The 20,088-nt window shown below is 47.8% G+C and overlaps 1 protein-coding gene and 2 non-coding genes across 3 annotated transcripts in view; all 3 read left to right on the top strand.

The window, feature by feature from the left end:
- The window catches only part of CFAP77 (cilia and flagella associated protein 77), a 58,916-nt gene that overhangs the window by 6,224 nt on the left and 32,604 nt on the right, over positions 1-20,088 (top strand). The window contains exon 3 of the mRNA XM_056860163.1: positions 637-865. Coding sequence (XP_056716141.1) covers positions 637-865 — 229 coding nt within the window. The remainder of the gene's footprint in view (positions 1-636; positions 866-20,088) is intronic.
- TRNAI-GAU (transfer RNA isoleucine (anticodon GAU)) lies at positions 1,347-1,418 on the top strand. Its single transcript has one exon. It is a non-coding gene; the product is annotated as a tRNA-Ile (tRNA).
- Positions 13,385-13,456, top strand: TRNAS-UGA (transfer RNA serine (anticodon UGA)). Its single transcript has one exon. It is a non-coding gene; the product is annotated as a tRNA-Ser (tRNA).

The raw sequence follows: 20,088 nt of genomic DNA on the forward strand, positions 1-20,088 counted from the left end.
GGAGCATGCCTATGATATTAGGTGCTGTGGAACAAAGGCAGGATAATTCTGCTGCAGTGGTCTTGTTTGTGGGCTTCCTAGAGGCACCTGGTTGGCCACTGTGTGAACAGACTGCTGCACTTGATGGGCCTTGGTCTGATCCAGCATGGCCTTTCTTATGTTATTATGTAAACAAACATGAACATTTCCTGCACATAGAAAACAAGGTGTCTGGGAGAACAACTCTAGCCTAGACTTCTCCTTGACATGCTAGCTGTCTGCATGCAGGGATTCTTTTTGGGCCAAAGTTGTACATGTCCCCTGACCCATGGGGTGATGTCACATCCCGACATTTACTAGGCAGACTCTGTTTACGGGTGGTTTGCCATTGCCTTCCCCAGTCATCTACACTTTACCCCCAGCAAGCTGGGTCCTCATTTCACCAACCTTGGAAGGACGGAAAGCTGAGTCAACCTTGAGCCGGCTACCTGAAACCGACTTTCGCCGGGATCGAACTCAGGTTGTGAGCAGAACTTACCACTCTGCGCCACAGGGCTCCTAAGGAACTGTTTACCCACCTCAAATCTCTGTATTGGAACTGCTTTTTATAAATGTTCTTGGCTGTCTTGACCTCTGTTAACCCCTTTTTCTCCCTAGCCATTGGCCACTGGAATTCGATAAAGCCCAGAGCCCCTTCGGCGAAGGAGCAGGTCCACGATTACAAGGCCATGAACCGCAAAGCCATCAAAGACGGTTATATCACCGCACATGAGCAGAACCTGTACCGCAAGGTCAAGGACATCACCTTGACCATCAACGACGAGCGACGCTTTAAGAAGACACCCCCAAAAGTCCCTGCGGACATGACCTACGGAAGACCAGCACGGTGAGAAGGAAATGGTTGGAGCTTTATCAATGTATGCATGGGGCGGAGAGACGGGACTGTCTCTTTCTCCCAAAATACTAAAATGCAGAAGGTCCCAGTAAAACTGATGGGTAGTAGAGTCAGGTTGGAGCAAGAAGAGTTGGTTTTTATGTGCTGACTTTCTCTTCCACTTAAGGGAAGAATCAAACCGGCTTACAATCACCTTCCCTTCCCCTCCCCACAACAGACACCCTGTGAGGTGGGTGGGGCTAAGAGAATGTGACTAGCCCAAGGTCACCCAGCTGGCTTCATCTGTGGGAGTGGGGGAAAACAAATCCAGTTCACCAGATTAGCCTCTGTAACTCATGTGGAGGAGTGGGGAATCAAACCCGCTTCTCCAGATCAGAGTCCACCACACCAAATCACTGCTCTTAACCCCTGCACCATGCTGGCTCAAAAATAAGTACTTATTTACCCACTGAGTAATCAACTTAACAGAGGAGGGGCTGTGGCTCAGTGGTAGAGCATCTGCTTGATATGCAGAAGGTTCCAGGTTCAATCCCTGGCATCATCAGTTAAAGGAACCAGGCAAATAGGTGATGTGAAAGAGCTCTACCTGAGACCCTGGAGAGCCGCTGCCGGTCTGAGTAGACAATACTGACTTCGATGGACTAAGGGTCTGATTCAGTATAAGGCAACTTCATGTGTAGTACTAATTTGCACTTGGTACTATAATTGATATTAGAATACTAGAACTTGTGAAATTTAGCACCACAGGATGTATTAATGGCTAAATAAAACCTCTGAGAGCCAGCTTGGTGTAGTGGTTAAGAGTGGTGGTTAGGAGCAGTGGACTCTAATCTGGAGAACCAGGTTTGATTCCCCACTCCTCCACATGAGCGGTGGACTCTAATCTGGTGAACCAGATTTCTTTCCCCTCTCCTCCACATGAAGCTTTCTAGGTGACCTTGGGCTAGTCGCAGCTCTCAGAACTCTCTCAGCCCCACCTGCCTCACAAGGTGTCTGTTGTGGGGAGGGGAAGGGAAGGAGATTGTAAGTTAGTTTGATTCTCCTTCAAAGGTAGAGACAGTCAGCAGATAAAAACCAACTCTTCTTCTTGCTTTTTCCAAATGTTTACATAAAGTAAAAAAAAAATGAATTTTAATTTCTTCGTCTGGGAACAGAACCCAGAACACCGTGGCATTCTCCTTAGCGCTTGGAGTTCCAACCACCGGAAGAATTGCACGATCAGACCAAAGGTCCAGCTAGACCAGGAATGGCGAACTTCTCTGTTCTCCAGATACTTGCTCTGGAAAGAAGTGCCTTTTGCAGCGCAACCAGACAGGGCTTTGTAGCAAAGCTAGCACCACGCAGGACCGAAAGGTTCACCCAGGAGTGAAATGTTATGTTGCAACGGCTTAGCCGTTGCCCACCAAGAGTGTTCCTTTAATGGATCCACTCCTGGGCTCACAGTTTTGGAGCACAGGCGTTTGGGGGCATTGCCTGAGGCTCTGCAGACAAAAGAAATGGAGAAGCAACACAAAAGGCTTAGAAGGAACACATTGCTCACAACTTTTGAAAACAAATTTTTAAGGGGTGACATGATAGAGGTCTATAAAATGATATAAAATTAAATTATGCTTGGTATGGAGAGATTGGACAGGGAGAAGCTTTTCTCCCTCTCTCGTAATACTAGAACGTGGGGTCATCTGCTGAAGCTGGAGGGGGAGACATTCAAAACAGATCAAAGGAAGTATTTCTTCACACAATGCATAGTTAAATGGTGGAACTCCCTGCCCCAGGATGTGGTGATGGCTGCCAACTGGGAAGGCTTTAAGAGGGGAGTGGACATGTTCATGGAGGAGAGGGGTATTCATGACTGTTAGTTAGAATGGATACTAGTCATGCTGCATACCTATTCTCTCTAGTATCAGAGGAGCATGCCTAATACATTAGGTGCTGTGGAACATAGGCAGAACAATGCTGCTGCACTCGTCTTGTTTGTGGGCTTCCTAGAGGCACCTGGTTGGCCGCTATGTGAACAGACTGCTGGACTTGATGGGCCTTGGTCTGATCCAGCATGGCCTTTCTTATGTTCTTATGTCATTTAAAAGCAACAAAACCGTAAGCAAACTCTGCCGTATCTTGACTAAAATGTTGGTTTGTGCTGCTGGACAGATTTGTTTTCAGCCAGTGTGGTGTAATGGTTAAGAGTGGTGGTTTGGAGAGGTGGATTCTGATCTCGAGAACCGTGTTTGAATCCCCACTCCTCCACATGAGTGGCGGAGGCTAATCTGGTGAACTGGATTTGTTTCCCCACTCAAACACACGAAGCCAGCTGGGTGACCTTAGACTAGTCGCAGTTCTCTTAGAGCTCTCTCAGCCCCACCAATCTCACAGGTGTCTGTTGTGGGAGGGGAAGGGAAGGTGATTGTGAGCTGGTTTGATTCTGCCTTATGTGGTGGAGAAGGTCGGAATATAAAAACCAAATCTTGTTCTTCTTCCCCCTTCCCACAAAGTTGCCTGATACAACAGAGATCAGTGGGCTTGTAGTCCTCTTTTTCCTTTCAGTTGACAGCTGGAGCTCACGGTCTGCCAGTCGGCCTTGGGGGGACCTGTAGTGGCTTACAATAGACTAACCCTCTTACTTCCTAGGGTTGCCAACCTCCAGGTGCTAGCTGGAGATCTCCTGCTATTACAACTATCACCAACTATCTGCTATCTCCAGCCAATAGAGGTCAGTTCCCCTGGAGAAAATGGCCACTTTGGTAATTGGACTCTATGGCATTGAATTCCCTCCCCTCCCCAAACCCCACTCTCCTCAGGCTCCACCCCAAAAACCTCCCACTAGTGGTGAAGAGGGACCTGGCAACCCTACCTCTTACCTCCAGTGCTGATAATTCACATTCCCTTAGGATGCTAGGCATGATGGGAAACAGCCATCCTGGTGTTTTCCCCCAGCATCTGGTGATCAGAGCAATACTGCCTCTGACCATGGAGGCTTTTCCACTTGGCTATCTGAGCCAATGAGAGGCCTGACTTCCTTGCATTTTCTTTCTCCACTTTTAAGGCATTCCATGCCTGTGGTTGTCGCAGCATTTTGTAGCTCACAAAGCATCTGCGGCTTGCAAATCCTTAGCGGGTCTTAAGTAGGGTTGCCAACCTCCAGGTGGTGGCTGGGGATCTCCCACTATTACAACTGATCTCCAGGCAACAGAAATCAATTCAGCTGGAGAAAATGGCCGCTCTGGAGGATGGACTGTATGGCATAATACCCCATTGAAGTCCCTCTCCTCCCCAAATCTCACCCTCTTCAGGCTCCACCCCCCAAATCTCCAGTTATTTCCCAACCCTAGTCTTAAGGTTGCCAACCTCCAGGTGGGGATTGTGGATCTCCCAGAATTACAACTGATCTCCAGACTATGGAGATGAATTCACTGGAGAAAATGCCAGTATTGGGGTGGGGTGGGGGCGCGGCACTTATGGTATTATTCAGGTTGCCAACCCCCAGGTAGTACCTGGAGACCTCCCGCTATTACAACAGATCTCCAGGCAAAAGAGATCAGTTCACCTGGAGAAAATGGCTACCTTGGAAGGTGGACTCTACGGCATTAGACCCCACTGAGGATCCTCTACTCCCCAAACCCTGCCCTCCTCAGGCTCCACCACGAAAATCTCCAGGTATTTCCCAATCCGGAGTTGGCAACCGTAGGTAGGGTTGCCAACCTCCAGGTACTAGCTGGAGATTTCATGCTACTACAACTGATTTCCAGCTGATAGAGATCAGCTCCCCTGGAAAAAATGGCCATTTTGGCAATTGGACTCCATGGCATTGAAGTCCCTCCCCTTTCCAAACCCCGCCCTCCTCAGACTCCACCCCAAAAATCTCCTGCTGGTGGAGAAGAGGGACCTGGCAACCCTAACCCTAGGTATTGCACCCTACTGAGATCCCTCCCAAAACCCGCCCTCCCTAGTATCCACCCCAAATCTTTAGAAATGTTCCAACCTGGAGTTGGCAACTAAAGTGACCCCTGGTAGCCCGTTGTTCTACTAGGCAGGGCCTCCAAGATTCCAAAAGGTAAGCACGTTATTCGTGGCCCACCGCTGCAGAATTTTCTGTGTCTCTGTAGCTTATAAAATGCTTTGTTTGCTCTTCTCTGTGTTGGGCCCAGTCAGAGATTACACATAGATTTCATTTTAAAAAGCTAATTGCTAATAAAAGGATTTTTAAAAAAAAATGGGGAGGAAAAGGATGAGGAGACGTGATGAATGGCAGCAAGTATTTTACACGATAGCAAATGGGCTTTGCATATGCAAATTGAATGGATTTTAAAATGGTATTTAATGACAATTTTCGTAGCAGGCATTAACATTAATTGCAGCCAAATGAAAATGCAGCATTAGGTTGCTGTTAGCGCAAACGCCCTGGCTATAAAGATTCATCTTGATCAGAACCAGCCGTCATGGGCATGACAACGTTGCTCGGCAAATTGCAGGGAAAAGGGCTTTTATGTTACAAAACTATCCCCCAAAGCAGGCCAAAATCAGCATCAATTTTGCTTTATTTCTTCATAAACGGAGGTTAAATGGCTGCCCGGGAGAGAGCCAGATGCAGTTTGAAAGTTTTCTCTTTTAAAAACACACACACACACACCAGAAAATTCCGAGCAAGACCAACCGCAGGATCTGCCGCAGAGGAGAGCCGCTATTAATTTAAAGTTATTACGGCCTATCCCGAATCTTCTTTAATAGCCACCTTTTATGCCAGCCTGCTGTATTTATCCCCTCACTTTAAAAGCATGTTATATACCAAATCAAATTACTAGCTCATTACAGCCACTTTAAGGGGGAAGGGGGAGATTTAACCCGTTCCTCTTGACTCACGAATTTAAGACTGGCCACCAGCAGGGAGAAAAATTGGCCAGATTAGAGAGGACGTTGCAACGGGCCAGACTCACATTTAGAAGAAGAAGATTTGGTTTTTATATGCCGACTATCTATACCACTTGTTACTCTGGTCTCCTCATAAGGTAACCAAAGTACGATAGCCTCAGTGTAGTTATTTTAGCTTCTAGAGAGTTCAGGCTTGATTTGATCTAGAGTCCACTTATTTGTTGTTCTGGTGGTCCACGGTATCCGTAAAATTCTCTCCCAACACCACATTTCAAAGGAATCTAATTTCTTCTTCCCAGCTTTCTTCACTGTCCAGCTTTCACACCCATACACAGTAATAGGGAATACTATGGCATGAATGAACTTGATCTTGGTTGCCAGTGACACATCCTTCCCCTTAAGAAACTTTTCTAGCTCCTTCGTGGCTGCTCTTCCCAATTTCCTGATTTGGTTGCAGTCTCCCTTTTGGTTGACGATGGAGCTAAGGAATAGAAAATCTTTTAACAATTTCAATTTCCCCAGGTACCACTCCCAAATCTCCAGCACTTTTCCAGGCTGGAGTTGGCAAACATGTGTGTGTGTTAAGTGCCGTCAAGTCGCTTCCGACTCATGGCAACCCTATGAATGAAAGTCCTCCAAAATGTCCTATCTTTGACAGCCTTGCTCAGATCTTGCAAATTGAAGGCTGTTGCTTCCTTTATTGAATCAATCCATCTCTTGTTGGGTCTTCCTCTTTTCCTGCTGTCCTCAACTTTTCCTAGCATGACTGTCTTTTCCAGTGACTCTTGTCGTCTCATGACGTGACCAAAATACGATAGCCTCAGTTTAGTCATTTTAGCTTCTAGGGTCAGTTCAGGCTTGATTTGATCTAGAACCCACTGATTTGGTTTTTTTGGCAGTCCACAGAATCCGTAACCCTCTCCTCCAACACCACATTTCAAAGGAACCTATTTTCTTCCTATCAGCTTTCTTCACTGTCCAGCTTTCACACCCATACATAGTAATAGGGAATACGATGGCATGAATTAATCTAGTCTTGGTGGCCAGTGACACATCCTTACACTTCAAAATATTTTCTAGCTCCTTCATGGCTGCCCTTCCCAGTCTCAATCTCCTTCTGATTTCTTGGCTGCAGTCTCCCTTTTGGTTGATGGTGGAGCCAAGGAATAGACAGTCCTGAACAATTTCAATTTCCTCATTGTCAACCTTAAAGTTGTGTAATTGTCCTGTAGTCATTACTTTTGTTTTCTTGATGTTCAGCTGTAGTCCTGCTTTGGCACTTTCTCTTTTAACTTTCAGCAGTAGTCATTTCAATTCTTCACTATTTTCTGCCAATAATGTAGTGATCATCAGCATATCCCAAATTATTAATGTTCCTCCCTCCAATTTTCACTCCACCTTCATCTAAATCTAATCCAGCTTTCCTAATTATATGTTGTGCATATAGATTGAAGAGATAGGGAAATAAAATACATCCTTGTCTGACACCTTTGCCAATTGGAAACCATTCCGTTTCTCCATATTCTGTTCTAACTGTGGCCTCTTGTCCAGAGTACAAGTTGTGCATCAAAACGATCAGATGTAGTGGCACACCCATTTCCTTTAAAACCAGCCATAGCTGTGTGTGTCAGGGAAGCTGAGAGCAATACCGTAAGGGGTCTAGACTCTGTCAAGAGACTAAACTCCTAGCAGAGTCACTCAAGACAGAATGGTCACAGCTGAGGCTCCAGACGAAGATTCATCCACCCCCTTAAGGGATCAGTGGCCACATCCGCAGAAGAGAACAGGCAGTTCCAATGGGGATGGGGGCAGAGGAATCCCTGAAGGTTAGCTACTGGGCAGCAGCAGTAGTGGAAGGTGACACTGGCGGAGGATCTTTCGTAGACATTGGCAGTGCCACTACGGCTAACCCTGGTTAGTACTGCACAGAAGAAGGCACTGGTAAATCACTTCTGACCAACCTTTACCTTGAAAACCCTATGATGTGGCAAACCTAATTCACCCATATTTGGTGCTTAAACAGATGTGATGAACATTATGCATTGACACCTCATCTATAGAAAGGGTTGCCAACTCCTGGTTGGGCACTTCCTGTAGGCAGGGCTTTGGGAGGGCTGGGACCTTAGTGGGGTATAATGTTACGGATATCTATGTCCTTGTCCACCCTCCAAAGCAGCCATTTCCCCCTGCCCTCCTCAGACTCCACCCACAAAATCTCCTGGCATTTCCCAACCTGGAGCTGGCAACCCTACATATAGCCCATCTTCCAAAGCAGCCATTTTCTCCAGAAGAAGTGGAATAAACATTTTAAATGAATAAATAATAAATAAATAAGCTATCCATGTGGTATGGAGATCAACTGTAATTCTGGGAGGTCTCCAGCCCCCACCTGGAGGCTGACAACCTTACTCTCCTCTTCTCAAAAGTTCAGCAAGGACTCTGTTCACATGCCCACTGTGCAAGCTAACCAAGGAACACGCTGCCTCTGAGGCTGTGCAGAAGGACTTGCCATCCCTGCAGAGGTTTCGGTCAATTTACAGTCATGTAGCAGGACTCAGGCATCAGAGATGCAGCTTGCAGGCAGTCTTGGGAAACTGCAGGTTCCTCTGTTTCCATGCTAGGCAGGTGTTGCTGGGATAGTTACACACACTAGAATTTTGAAATCACAGGAGGGGTCACATTTTCGTGCTTCCTCATGTCTTTCCCATACTCCAAATTGCAAAGCAGCGCAACTTTAGGCTAGAAACAGGCAACAATTTAAGATATCTGAACATGGTGGGAGAGAAGCATCCCCTCCCAGAACGTGTACATAGCCTGTATTTCTTTTGTCCTGTTAGTGCTTCTAAGCCAAACAGGTTTTGTAGGGGTTTTTTGAACACATAAAGCTGCCTTTTACTGAATCAGACTCTTGGTCCGTCAAGGTCAGACTGGCAGCAGCCCTCCAGCGTCTCTCAGTTTAATGGACCAGACGCAAAACCAAGATGAGCGTCCCCAGCAGAAGCAGAGAGATCTTCAGTGCTATGCACAAGTTATCATCGGTTTCAGGAATGCAGACATGTTTGCAAGGGGAATGAGGGAGAGACGGAGACCTGAGTGCACGGGAGGGGTGAGGCTTGGTTCTTGTGAATGCATACGGGCTCCTCCTGCCTATGGGCCAGAAGATCCCAAGAACAAACCCAACGTGGTGTAGTGGTTAAGAGTGGAGGACTGTAATCTAGAGAACCAGGTTTGCTTCCCCACTCCTCCACGTGAGCGGTGGACTCTAATCTGGTGAATCAGGTTTGATTCCCCATTCCTCCACATGAAGCCTGCTGGGTGACCTTGGGCTGGTCACAGTTCTCTCAGAACTCTCTTAGCCTCACTTACCTCACAAGGTGTCTGTTGTGGGGAGAGGAAGGCAAGGAGATTGTAAGCCAGTTTGATTCTCCTTAAAAGGTAAAGAACATCGGCATATAAAAACCAACTCTTCTCCTTCTTCTATAATAGGCAAGTGCTGGAAAAGACTTTTCTCTTTCTGAAATTCTGGAGAGCTCCTCCCAATCAGCATTCACAATACTGAGCTAAAAGGGCCAATTGTCTGACTTGATGAAAGAGACCCTCTCTGTATACACATATCTGTTCGGACAATTATGTTTAGAATATGACTGTAGCACCCATGGATGTAATCCTTGGCACTGCCAGTTGAAGACTGGGAGGTAGCAGGTGATCATTTTTGGCCTGGGGGCAAGGCACGACTGGAACTTCTGTTGACTGCTTTCAGTTGATAACTGGCAATGGGGGGCCCCTGTTTAAGTCTGCAGCCTAGGGGAAGGGGGGTTAACGATCCCCAATCAGTTTTCCTGACCCTAAATGGCCCCCAGACTTACTGTTTGCCCCATCGGGGGAAATATATATAAGCAATATATAGGTATTTCCTCAAATGGTGTACCCAGCGGGACAGCTGAGGTTAGGGGAAACTGCTTGGAGGAATGGCTAACCCCCATGTCATGGCCAGGGTTCCCAACCTCCAGGTGAGGCCTGGAGATCTCCAGGATTTACAACTGATCTGCAGACCACAGGGATCAATTCTCCTGGAGGAAATGGCTGCTTTAGAGGATGGACTCTATGGTATTATACCCCGCCAAGGCCCCTCCCCTCCCCAAACTCTGGCCTCCTCAGGATCCACCCCCAAATCTCCAGGAATTTCCCAACCTGGCAATTCTGGTCATGGCCCTGTCCAAATAACACCCCATCCTCCGATCCATGGCAATAAAACTGATGCCCCAGAGATCCATGGATACATCTCCTCGCTTGGCCTTCAGGCCCCGGAGAGCTGCTGCCAGTCAGAGTAGACACTAGTGAGCCAGGCAGATCAGTTATCTGACTGAGAGCCAGCATGGTGTAGTGGTTAAGAGTGGTGGTTTGGAGTAGTGGACTCTAATCTGGAGAACCAGGTTCGCTTCCCCACTCCTCCACATGAGCAGCGGATGCTAATCTGGTGAACTGGATTTGTTTCCCCCCTCCTACACATGAAGCCAACTGGGTGACCTTGGGCTAGTCACACTCTCTCAGCCCCACCTACCTCACAGGGTGTCTGTTGTGGGGAGGGGAAGGTAAGGTGATTATAAGCTGGTTTGATTCTTCCTTAAGTGGCAGAGAAAGTTGGCATATAAAAACCAACTCTTCTTCTTCAGGCAGTTTTGTATGTTCTTAGATGTTCCCCTGCACATACACATATACCCCCAGTTCTTAATTAAGAAATGCCAGGGCACCAACCTGCCTGGAACGCAGAGCCTCTTGACTTGGGAGCAGACAGCAGCTTCTGCTTGTGGTCAAGCGTTGAGGCAATGAGGGGGTATAGGGCAAACAGGCCCCCCAAACAGCGACCTACAGGAGGAGAAGAGAAGCTTGCTCCTAGCCTGCTTTCACCGCCCCGGGTGAAGACAGATGGGGGTTTGGGCTGCTAAGTGAAGCCTGCCACCGTCCCCTGCCACCCAACTCTACCTTTGCTGCTGTAAAGATGCACATGTGGCTTTCGGATTGGGCCCCGAGCTGCTCGTTCGCACCCCACACACAGCACAGCCTTGCTGTTCAATGGCCTTGTTGTTCCTTTCTTCACGCGCTGGCACGTCTATCCAAACAAACTTTGTTCAGGGCTTTCCCCCCATTCCAATCTTTATTAAAACAGTCGTAGACCAGCACAGCTCTTCACAATTTACCACTGAAAGTATTACACTCTACCCACAGGTTTATACAAATTGTAAAATAGTTATTCGTACAATTATTATAAACTATTTATACTACCCATTAAAATTATTGGCATACCAGCGGATTCTACAGGCCGCTGCCATTCCTGCTGTAACCTGTGGAATTTCATCTATAAGCAACATCTTAGTATACCCCAGATCTGAAAGGCCGGGATGCCTACTATGCCCGGGTGAGATAAACTTAGAAGCTTTTTCTCCCCTTGTAGTTTTAAGATGGTATTTAAACACTTTACCTTCTAGTCAAAGAAGGGTGGGAACGGGCTTTGCAGTAGACACTGGGACTGGCCAATCAGTGCTGTGCACAGCCCTGCTCACAAAGGGAGGGGCAACTTTGCGATGGATGCCAAAAACAGGCAATCATCACCTTGGACAGCTCTGAAAAAAAAGGGAGAAGGCAGCATCATGATTCACGGCCACCTAGTCTACACTAGGCAAATCCAGGTGTGCATAAGTGGTGTTCAGTGCATAGCAGGCTCACTGCTGAAGTGATGTGTGTCTGGGTTGATTTATTCAAAATATTTATACACCCGCCTTTCTCCTAGGCCTCCTGGAACCCAAGGTGGGGTTTAGGGTTGCCAACTCTGGCTTGGAAAATTCCTGGAGATTTAGGGACAGTGCCTGGGAAGGGCAGAGTTTGGGGAGGGGAGGGAGCTTGGTGGAGACATAATGCCATAGAGCAGGGGTGTTGAACTGAATTGTTACAAGGGCAGGATATGACATAAGTGCCACTTGGTCGGGCCGGGCCATGCCTCACCAGCCCAGATCGAGAGTGGGGGGGGGGGCTGCCTCAGCTGGCTTGCAGGCCGGATAAAAGCTCTCAAGGGGCATGATCCGTCCAGCAGGCCATAGACCTCTGCCATAGAGTCTCCTCTCCGAAGCTGCCCTTTCCACCAGGGGAACTGATTTCTGCCATCTGGAGATCAGTGTATGTAATTTAGGGAGGATGGCAGGCTCACTTGGAGGATGGCAACCCTAGAGGGTTACCCTCCAGGAGCAAGGAATCATTTTTGGGATGCCAGTAGTAGCTTTTTTGGGGAGCCAGCGTGGTGTAGTGGTTAAGAACAGTGGTTTGGAACGGTGGACTCTGATCTGGAGAGTCGGCTTTGATTCCCCACTCCTCCACATGAACGGCAGAGGCTAATCTGGTGAACCGGGTTGGTTTCCCCACTCCTCCACACGAAGCCAGCTGGGTGACCTTGAGCTAGTCACAGCTCTCCTAGAGCTCTCTCAGCCCCACCTACCTCGCAGGGTGTCTGTTGTGGGGAGGGGAAGGGAAGGTGATTGTAAGCCGGTTTGATTCTTCCTTAAGTGGTAGAGAAAGTCGGCATATAAAAACCAACTCTTCTTCTTCTGCTTCCCAGCTTTGCAGGGCTGCTTCCTTGCAGTAGGGATGCTGGAGCACTCTAAGAGTCCCAGGGCGGCTGCCTGCGTGACGCATTGTTTACCTTGGAAGGTCACCCACCACTTTATGTCAAGAGGATTTCTGCACGCAGAGGCTCTGCCCTGATTTCTTCCCTCGCTCATCCTGGCCTGCGTCTCCCTTCCCCAGGAACTTGTTCCCTGCAAACCACGTGGCCGGCTTTTGTTGCAAGAGTCATAAAAAGGACATTTTTCATCTCCCCTTTTTCCTTCCCTTCCTCTTCATCTCAGACATAGATTTATTCCCTCCCTGCTGCCTGCGGTGTTCCGAGCTGGGAGGGGTCAGGGAAGGCGCTGATGGGACAATAATAGATAATATGGCCACTCCCCAGAGCCTTGTCCGGGACCGCAGCCTATTCATCAGCAGCCGGCGCTCATGCCAAGGTCAGCGCTAACGAGGATGTGCGAGGGTCCCTGGCCGCCCCCATGGGGCATCCTCCAATCAGAGCTCTCCGATCCATGCTCCAGCTTCCCATCTTTACAAGCACTGCCTTGCGCAGGCCCGAATTTGCAAGGGAGAGGTTGCCCTCTGCTCCGCAACCGACATTTCCACCACATGCTTCCTTGCGTCTGGTCGGCTGCTCTCCCTCGCAAGTAGGCTCCACCGCTTGCTTGGCCAGATTTTAAAAAAAGAAAGATTTAAAAGCCTTTTGATCACTTGTAAAAGATGCCCTTGACTAAATGGGCAGCGGCTCTTTTTTTAAATTGTTAATTATTTTTAATGGCTTTCCAAAACTGCAGATGGCAGGCCTGTCTCGGAAGAGGCATTCCCCCCCTTCGCTCTCAAACTGGAGGGGATGCCTCCTCGAAGACGGGGCATGCTGAAACAGGAAGAACTAGAAGGCATTTTTTTTCTCTTCCAACACACTCCTGTTATTCATCTTTTTAAATATATACAGATTTAGTTGATTTGAATTCATATGAGTAATATGAAATCCCGTGCATATTTACTCGGAGGCAAACCCCACTGGACTCATAGGGAGGGGCTGTGGCTCAGTGGAAGAGTCTTTGCTTTGAAAGCAGAAGGTCCTAGGTTCAATCCCTGGCATCTCCAGTAAAGAGGATCAGGTAATATGAAAGACAGTTACCTGAGACCCTGGAGAGCCACTGCCAGTCTGAGTCGACAATACAGATCTTGATGAACCAAGTGTCTGATTCTGTAGAAGGCAGCTAGCTTCATATGTGTACCTTTGACTAAAATGTAAAAAAAGAAGAAGCATGATTTATGTGGTTGCTCAGCCTCGCTGAAGGCTGTTAAGCTTCCAGAAGCAGCATTTTATCAGACTGGCTCTGTAATAGTTACAGTCCATGCCCCCAAGTAAGTCCAAAGAGCTCTAAAATGTTCACCCACCTAATAATGCACTCCTTCTGGCAGGATGAACGTAAGAACATAAGAAAGGCCCTGCTGGATCAGACCCGGGCCCATCACGTCCAGCAGTCTGTTCCCACAGTGGCCAACCAGGTGCCTCCAGGAAGCCACAAACAAGACGACTGCAGCAGCACCATCCTGCCTGTGTTCCAAAGCACCTAATATAATAGGCATGCTCCTCTGATACTAGAGAGAATGGTCACCTAGAATCCTGAAGAACTATTTGCAGGAGTGGAACAGGAGACTTTCTACCACCATCCACCTTGTTGCTGAATGCTATGGGGCCCCTTGACAGGGATATTAAATTAAGGACATCTGTCAGATTCACATCCCCGCAAGAATGTATGGAGCTGCCATATACTGCATATTCTGCAGGAGGACGGGGTTTGGGGAGGGGAGGGACTTCAGTGTCATAGGGTCCAATTGCCAAAGCGGCCATTTTCTCCAGGGGAACTGATCTCTATCGGCTGGAGATCAGCTGTAATAGCAGGAGATCTCCAGCTAGTACCTGGAGGTTGGCAACCCTATGAACTGATCTCTATCGGCTGGAGATGAAGAAGAAGAAGAAGAAGAAGAGTTGGTTTTTTATATGCCAACTTTCTCTACCACTTAAGGGAGAATCAAACCGGCTTACAATCACCTTCCCCTCCCCACAACAGACACCCTGCAAGGTAGGTGGGGCTGAGAGAGTGTGCCTCGCCCAAGGTCACCCAGCTGGCTTCGTGTGTAGGAGAGGGAAAGAAATCCAGTTCACCAGATTAGCCTCCGCTGCTCATGTGGAGGAGTGGGGAATCAAACCCGGTTCTTCAGGTCAGATTTCACTGCTCCAGACCACCGCTCCTAACCACTACGCCAAGCTGGCTCTGTTGTAATAGCAGGAGATCTCCAGCTAGTACCTGGAGCTTGGCCACCCTACCAGGGATGGAAGTAAATGTGATTTGATTTGGTGTAAACGTGACTCTTTTGGTTGATGGTATTTGCGACAGTGGCTCTCCATGAGCTGGGGGCTGAGTACCACGCCTTTCAAGCTTCAGCATCAAGGCTTTTCCCAGCCCTGTCCTTTGAGAAGATCTCGCTAGAGACTCCAGGGACAGAACCAGGACAGCAGCGGCCCTTCCAGTCAGTGGTTCCGCGTGCTCGCTATTCCCACCCTGGTGTAAAATATGTGGCTTTTGTAGCCTAAGCAAAGCAAATGCGAAGGCGTCCGTAACGGCCCGCACTCCTAAGCACAGCTATGAACATCTGATAAATCTTTTTAAGCGTTCTGTTTACAGCAGAATTTATTCTTCTGACGGCTTCTGGGTGTACGAGCCCTCTGAGCCAAATAACAGATCTTCCGTCGCTTAGAAAAAAACATTTTCCTTATTGGCTGCCCATGGCGAAGTAATTTATATTGCTTGTCCCCCTTCCAATTACAAGGAGGGTGGTTAAAGCTTATGGAAATCTGGGGTCATTCGCACCAGCAGTGGCTGTTTGCAAGAATCTGCACAGACCCTTTTTGTGGGCAAAAAGGCATTTAAAAAATTTAATTCAGTGAGTTTTTTTAAAAATTCATGTACGCACGCACACACACACAAACAGCCCAGCCATTGATTTGGCTGAAGAGTTCTGCTGGCATTCAAACTCCAGGAAAAAATGATCCCCACATATTTTCTACCCAGATGATTTTTTTGTTTTCTTTTTTGCTTATTATTTCCTTTCCCCGCAAAAGGGAAAATGAGGACAAATGGAGATCATTTTTTTTAAATGAACCTCAAGGCCCCTCCGCAGCTTTATTGCCAGGGTCTATTTAGAGTACAATCTGTAAAGCTGTATGGGGCCCAACACGTTATGTGGCCATACGTTTTGCGAGCGTCTGAAGGAAAGGGAGACCGTCCGCCTCCTTGTTCTCCAGGGCCACAGACGCCAAAGGCCCCTGCGATGCTAATTGAATCCACCTCTCCTGCAAAACACTAACAAATTGCAAATGGCCATTGATAACTTGACTTGTGGGGGGGGGGAAGGCTCCCTGTCTCCTCCGCATCCACGTTCCCTCTCCTGCCATTAGCTTTCATGCTCGCCAGGCTGCAAACAATTAAAAAAGATAACCAAATGCCCAGCGGCCCTCTTTCCTAATTAGGTGCAAGGGCCGGGGCTTTGGAGAGTGGCTAAGTGCTTCAATTACCTTGCTCTTCTCCTGCCTCTGCTGTCCTTGTTAGACCAGACAGGTTGGTTACCCAAAGGGAAACAATTAAGGCTAGCGAGAGAGGCAAGGTTGGGAGGGGGGCCGGGCTGCACCTGCTGCATAAGCAAAGGGCCGAATCTGTGAGCATGTCTCTGGTCACTGCTGAGCTGCAGAGAGAGACAAATTAGGGGCAGAGATTTTGGCAGGGACTGTCCATCCATTATGGTTTTGGAAAGATGGAGCTGGTAGCTCTGCACGGCCATGGGGTGTAATCTCACCATGGTACGCTTGTTGTCCGTGTGATAGACAAGTTTAAGGGGGGAAAGCTGGTTTCAGCCTAGGGTTGCCAACCTCCAGATACTAGCTGCTATTCCAACTGATCTCCAGCCAATAGATACCAGTTCCCCTGGAGAATATGGCAGCTTTGGCAATTGGACTCTATGGCATTGGAGTCCCTCCCCAAACCCCGCCCTCCTCAGGCTCCACCCCCAAAACCTCCCGCCGGTGGCAAAGGGGGACCTGGCAACTCTACCAGGTACTGTTCATCCATTATGATTTTGGAAAGATGGAGCTGGTAGCTCTGTATGGCCATTGGGTGTAATCTCACCATGGTACATTTGTTGTCCGTGTGATAGACAAGTTTAAGGGGGGGAAAGCTGATTTCAGCTTCTTGTGTGAGAAGTTTGACCTGGCTACCATCTGTTGGATCCTCCCCACCTCTGCAAACATCTCTGGACTCAGATTCAAGTTTGGGAGAAAGCCAGTGAAAGGGGAGAAAGTAGGGCTGGCATCACTAGAATGTAGGGTTGCCCACTTGCAGGTACTAGCTGGACGTCTCCAGCTGATAGAGATCAGTTCACCCGGAGAAAATGGCCGCTTTGGCAATTGGACTCTCTGGCATTGAAGTCCCTCCCTTCCCCAAACCCCTCCCTCCTCATGCTCTGCCCCCAAAACCTCCCGCCGATAGTGAAGAGGGACCTGGCAACCCTACTAGAATGCAATGCACCAACACCATCTGGAGGGCCAATGCCGAAACCTATGCCCAGGGAAACATCTAAACCCCAACAAATGCCACACTGTGGACTTTGGAGCCCTAAAAACCTCTTCCAGTATTGTCTGGAGATGCCCTCCCCACCTCTTTCACTTCCTCCTTTCCCTACCCTTCTCTAAATTGCTGTTTGGTAATTGCAAAATGATAGAAAAAGTTTACATCTATTCCCAAGATGGCCCCATAGTGCTGATCCAAAAATCTGCATAATGGGGCCACCTGGGGATAGAGGAGGTGTTTCTTCAGCCCCCCCCCCCGATTTGCCGGGGAAAAAAATCTGAAATTGTGTTTATTCATTCAGCAGACATACCATTCCTATAGTTCTAATTGAAAGGCCTTCTGGAAAAGGCAGGTCTTCAAACCTATCCTGAAGGTTTTCAGCTGATTCCTCCCCCCCCCCCCGAAGAAGAAGAGTTGGTTTTTATATGCCGACTTTCTCTACCACTTAAGGAAGAATCAAACCGGCTTACAATCTCCTTCCCTTCCCCTCCCCACAGCAGGCACCCTGTGAGGTAGGTGGGGCTGAGAGAGCTCTAAGAGAGCTGTGACTAGCCCAAGGTCACCCAGCAGGCTTCATGTGTAGGAGTGGGGAAACCAACCCGGTTCACCAGATTAGTGTCTGCCGCTCATGTGTAGGAGTGAGGAATCAAACCCGTTTCTCCAGATTAGAGTCCACCGCTCCAAACCACCGCTCTTAACCACTACACCATGCTGGCTCTCAAAGTAAAGCAAAATCAGATACCACAAAAAAAAATAGAGAGAGCAAAAGTAAAAAAAGACATGTAAAGATCATTCGGGGGAGAAGGAAGATGTGACTATCATGGTTTTAACCTTCTGAAATCAGAGGAACCCCGAAGAATGACAATGCTAGCATTTCAAGCTAACAAAATGTGAAAGGGAGCCAGAAAATGGGTCACCTGCCTCTGTTTAAAGAGAAACAGCCAGAGCATATGGTGGCCAGAATGAGAGGGCCTGTTTCTGAGGACTCCCTTTCAGGGATAGTTTATAAATCCTGCAGAATCAGATGGTGAAGCCATTCTTGGGACATACCACTTCATGCTATGTACAAGGGATTGCTTCTTTGAGGTTGCCAACCTCCAGGCTAAGCCTGGCGAATGCCAGGCTTAGCCTGGAGGTTGGCAACCCCAAAGAAGAATTACAACTGATCTGGAATTACAACTGATTACAACCCCAAAGAAGAAGTACAACTGACCTGGAATTACAACTGATCTGCGGACTAGAGATCCGTTTCCCTGGAGAAAATAGCCGCTTCGGAGGATGGACTCTATGACACCATACCCCACTGAGGTCCATCCCCTCCCCAAACTCTGTCTTCCTCAGGCTCATCTGCAGGAATTTTCCAACCCGGAATTGCCAACCCTACCTGTGTTATAACGAGCATTGCCCCTACACTTTCCATGCTAGCTTTATGACCATAGGGACTAGATGCTTGTTTATTGTAAATAACAGTTGGGAATTTTAGGTTGCTAAATCGCCAGGAATTTCCCAGCCTGGAATCGGCAAGCCTAATCTGATTGCATCTTCCATTTAGAACTGCATACACAAAATAAACATGTTGGAGAGACACCTTCTCCCTGGCATGTTTTTCTGTGTGCAAGGCTCCCCCTGTTGCTATATGGGAGATCATTAGGGTTGCCAACTCCAGGCTCAGAAATTCCTGGAGATTTGGGGGTGGAACCTGGAGCGGGAAGAATTTGGGGAGGGGAGCGTTAAAAAATGCTTCATCTGTAGTCAGGAATAGTTTATCCACTTGACATCACTGACAGTATCAACTAGCCCAAGGCTGGATCTTCGTAAGTAGCAGAATGAGATGGTCTGATGAAGTGTACCTCTTCATACGGCAGGGGTGTGTATGTGTGGAGGGGTTCTACTTTTAAATGCTTTCCATTGTTAAAAAACAAGCAAACAAAACCCCTCCCCTGCAAATAGAAAACTAGTATATCAGGTAGGTTACAGCTGAGTCCCTTTTCATGCTGTGCTGATTTTCCAGTTGCAATGAGTTTGTGATTTAGAGGAGCATTCAAAAATGCAATTCTCTACTTCCAGGCTGAAGTCACAGGCCATTTATGCTTGGTAATTAGCAGCGCGTTCCAGGCCGAAGTGCCCCGCATATTTTTTTTTTTAGTTTTTCGCACTGAACCGTCATTCAGGAAGTGACTGCGAAGCCAGCACATACCTGCTTCACATTTCTTAAGTCCCTTTAACAGGACCTTTTGTGTTTGCTCCGCCCCTGCCTCGAAGAATCACATCAAGGAAGCATGCAAAATCACAGCTGCGTGTTAGCTATGCAAACGGCAGTGGCCAATGGATTGAACGAAGGAGCAGGCGAGTGGGGGTAGAATTTCTCCTTTTGCGTCGGTACCGTGAATAGGCATTTTAAAGGTTGCATTGAAGAAAAGAGCTTTAAGCGAGCATCAAAATTGATCCTACATAAATGGCCGAGAGTCCATTCCACCACCTGGTTTTAACATGTGTATGGAGCAGGCCTTGGATTTCATTGGGTGTAATCTCACCATGGTGGGAGTTCTTTTTAAGTCCAATCTTAGAGATATTTGAGATGAAATTACAAAACTGCTGTTTATTTTCAGAAACACTGGTTGTAGTTGCTATCCTGTAACCTCTGCAATATATTGGTTCTTGTAGGTTATCCAAGCTGTGTGACCGTGGTCTTGGTATTTTCTTTCCTGGCGTTTCGCCAGCAGGTGTGGCAGGCATCTTCAGAGGAGTAACACTGAAGGACAGTGTGTCCTTCAGTGTTACTCCTCTGAAGATGCCTGCCACAGCTGCTGGCGAAACGCCAGGAAAGAAAATACCAAGACCACGGTCACACAGCTCGGATAACCTACAAGAACCAATGAACTCTGACTGTGAAAGCCTTCGACAGTATTCTGCAATATATATTTGCAGTGCCGGCAATACAGGACATGCAGTTACCCACTTTCAAAATTTAAAAAACCAAAAGCATATGTACCCCACAAGGCTATGACCCAAAACAATTTACACCTCGGCAGCTGACAGGGATGTAGCTACTCTCCAATAATCTGTTTGGGATTTCTGCTTATGACATTTATTCTCCACTGCCCT

This window comes from Euleptes europaea, chromosome 14, assembly GCF_029931775.1.
Source record: "Euleptes europaea isolate rEulEur1 chromosome 14, rEulEur1.hap1, whole genome shotgun sequence".
NCBI classification, from domain to species: Eukaryota; Metazoa; Chordata; class Lepidosauria; order Squamata; family Sphaerodactylidae; genus Euleptes; species Euleptes europaea.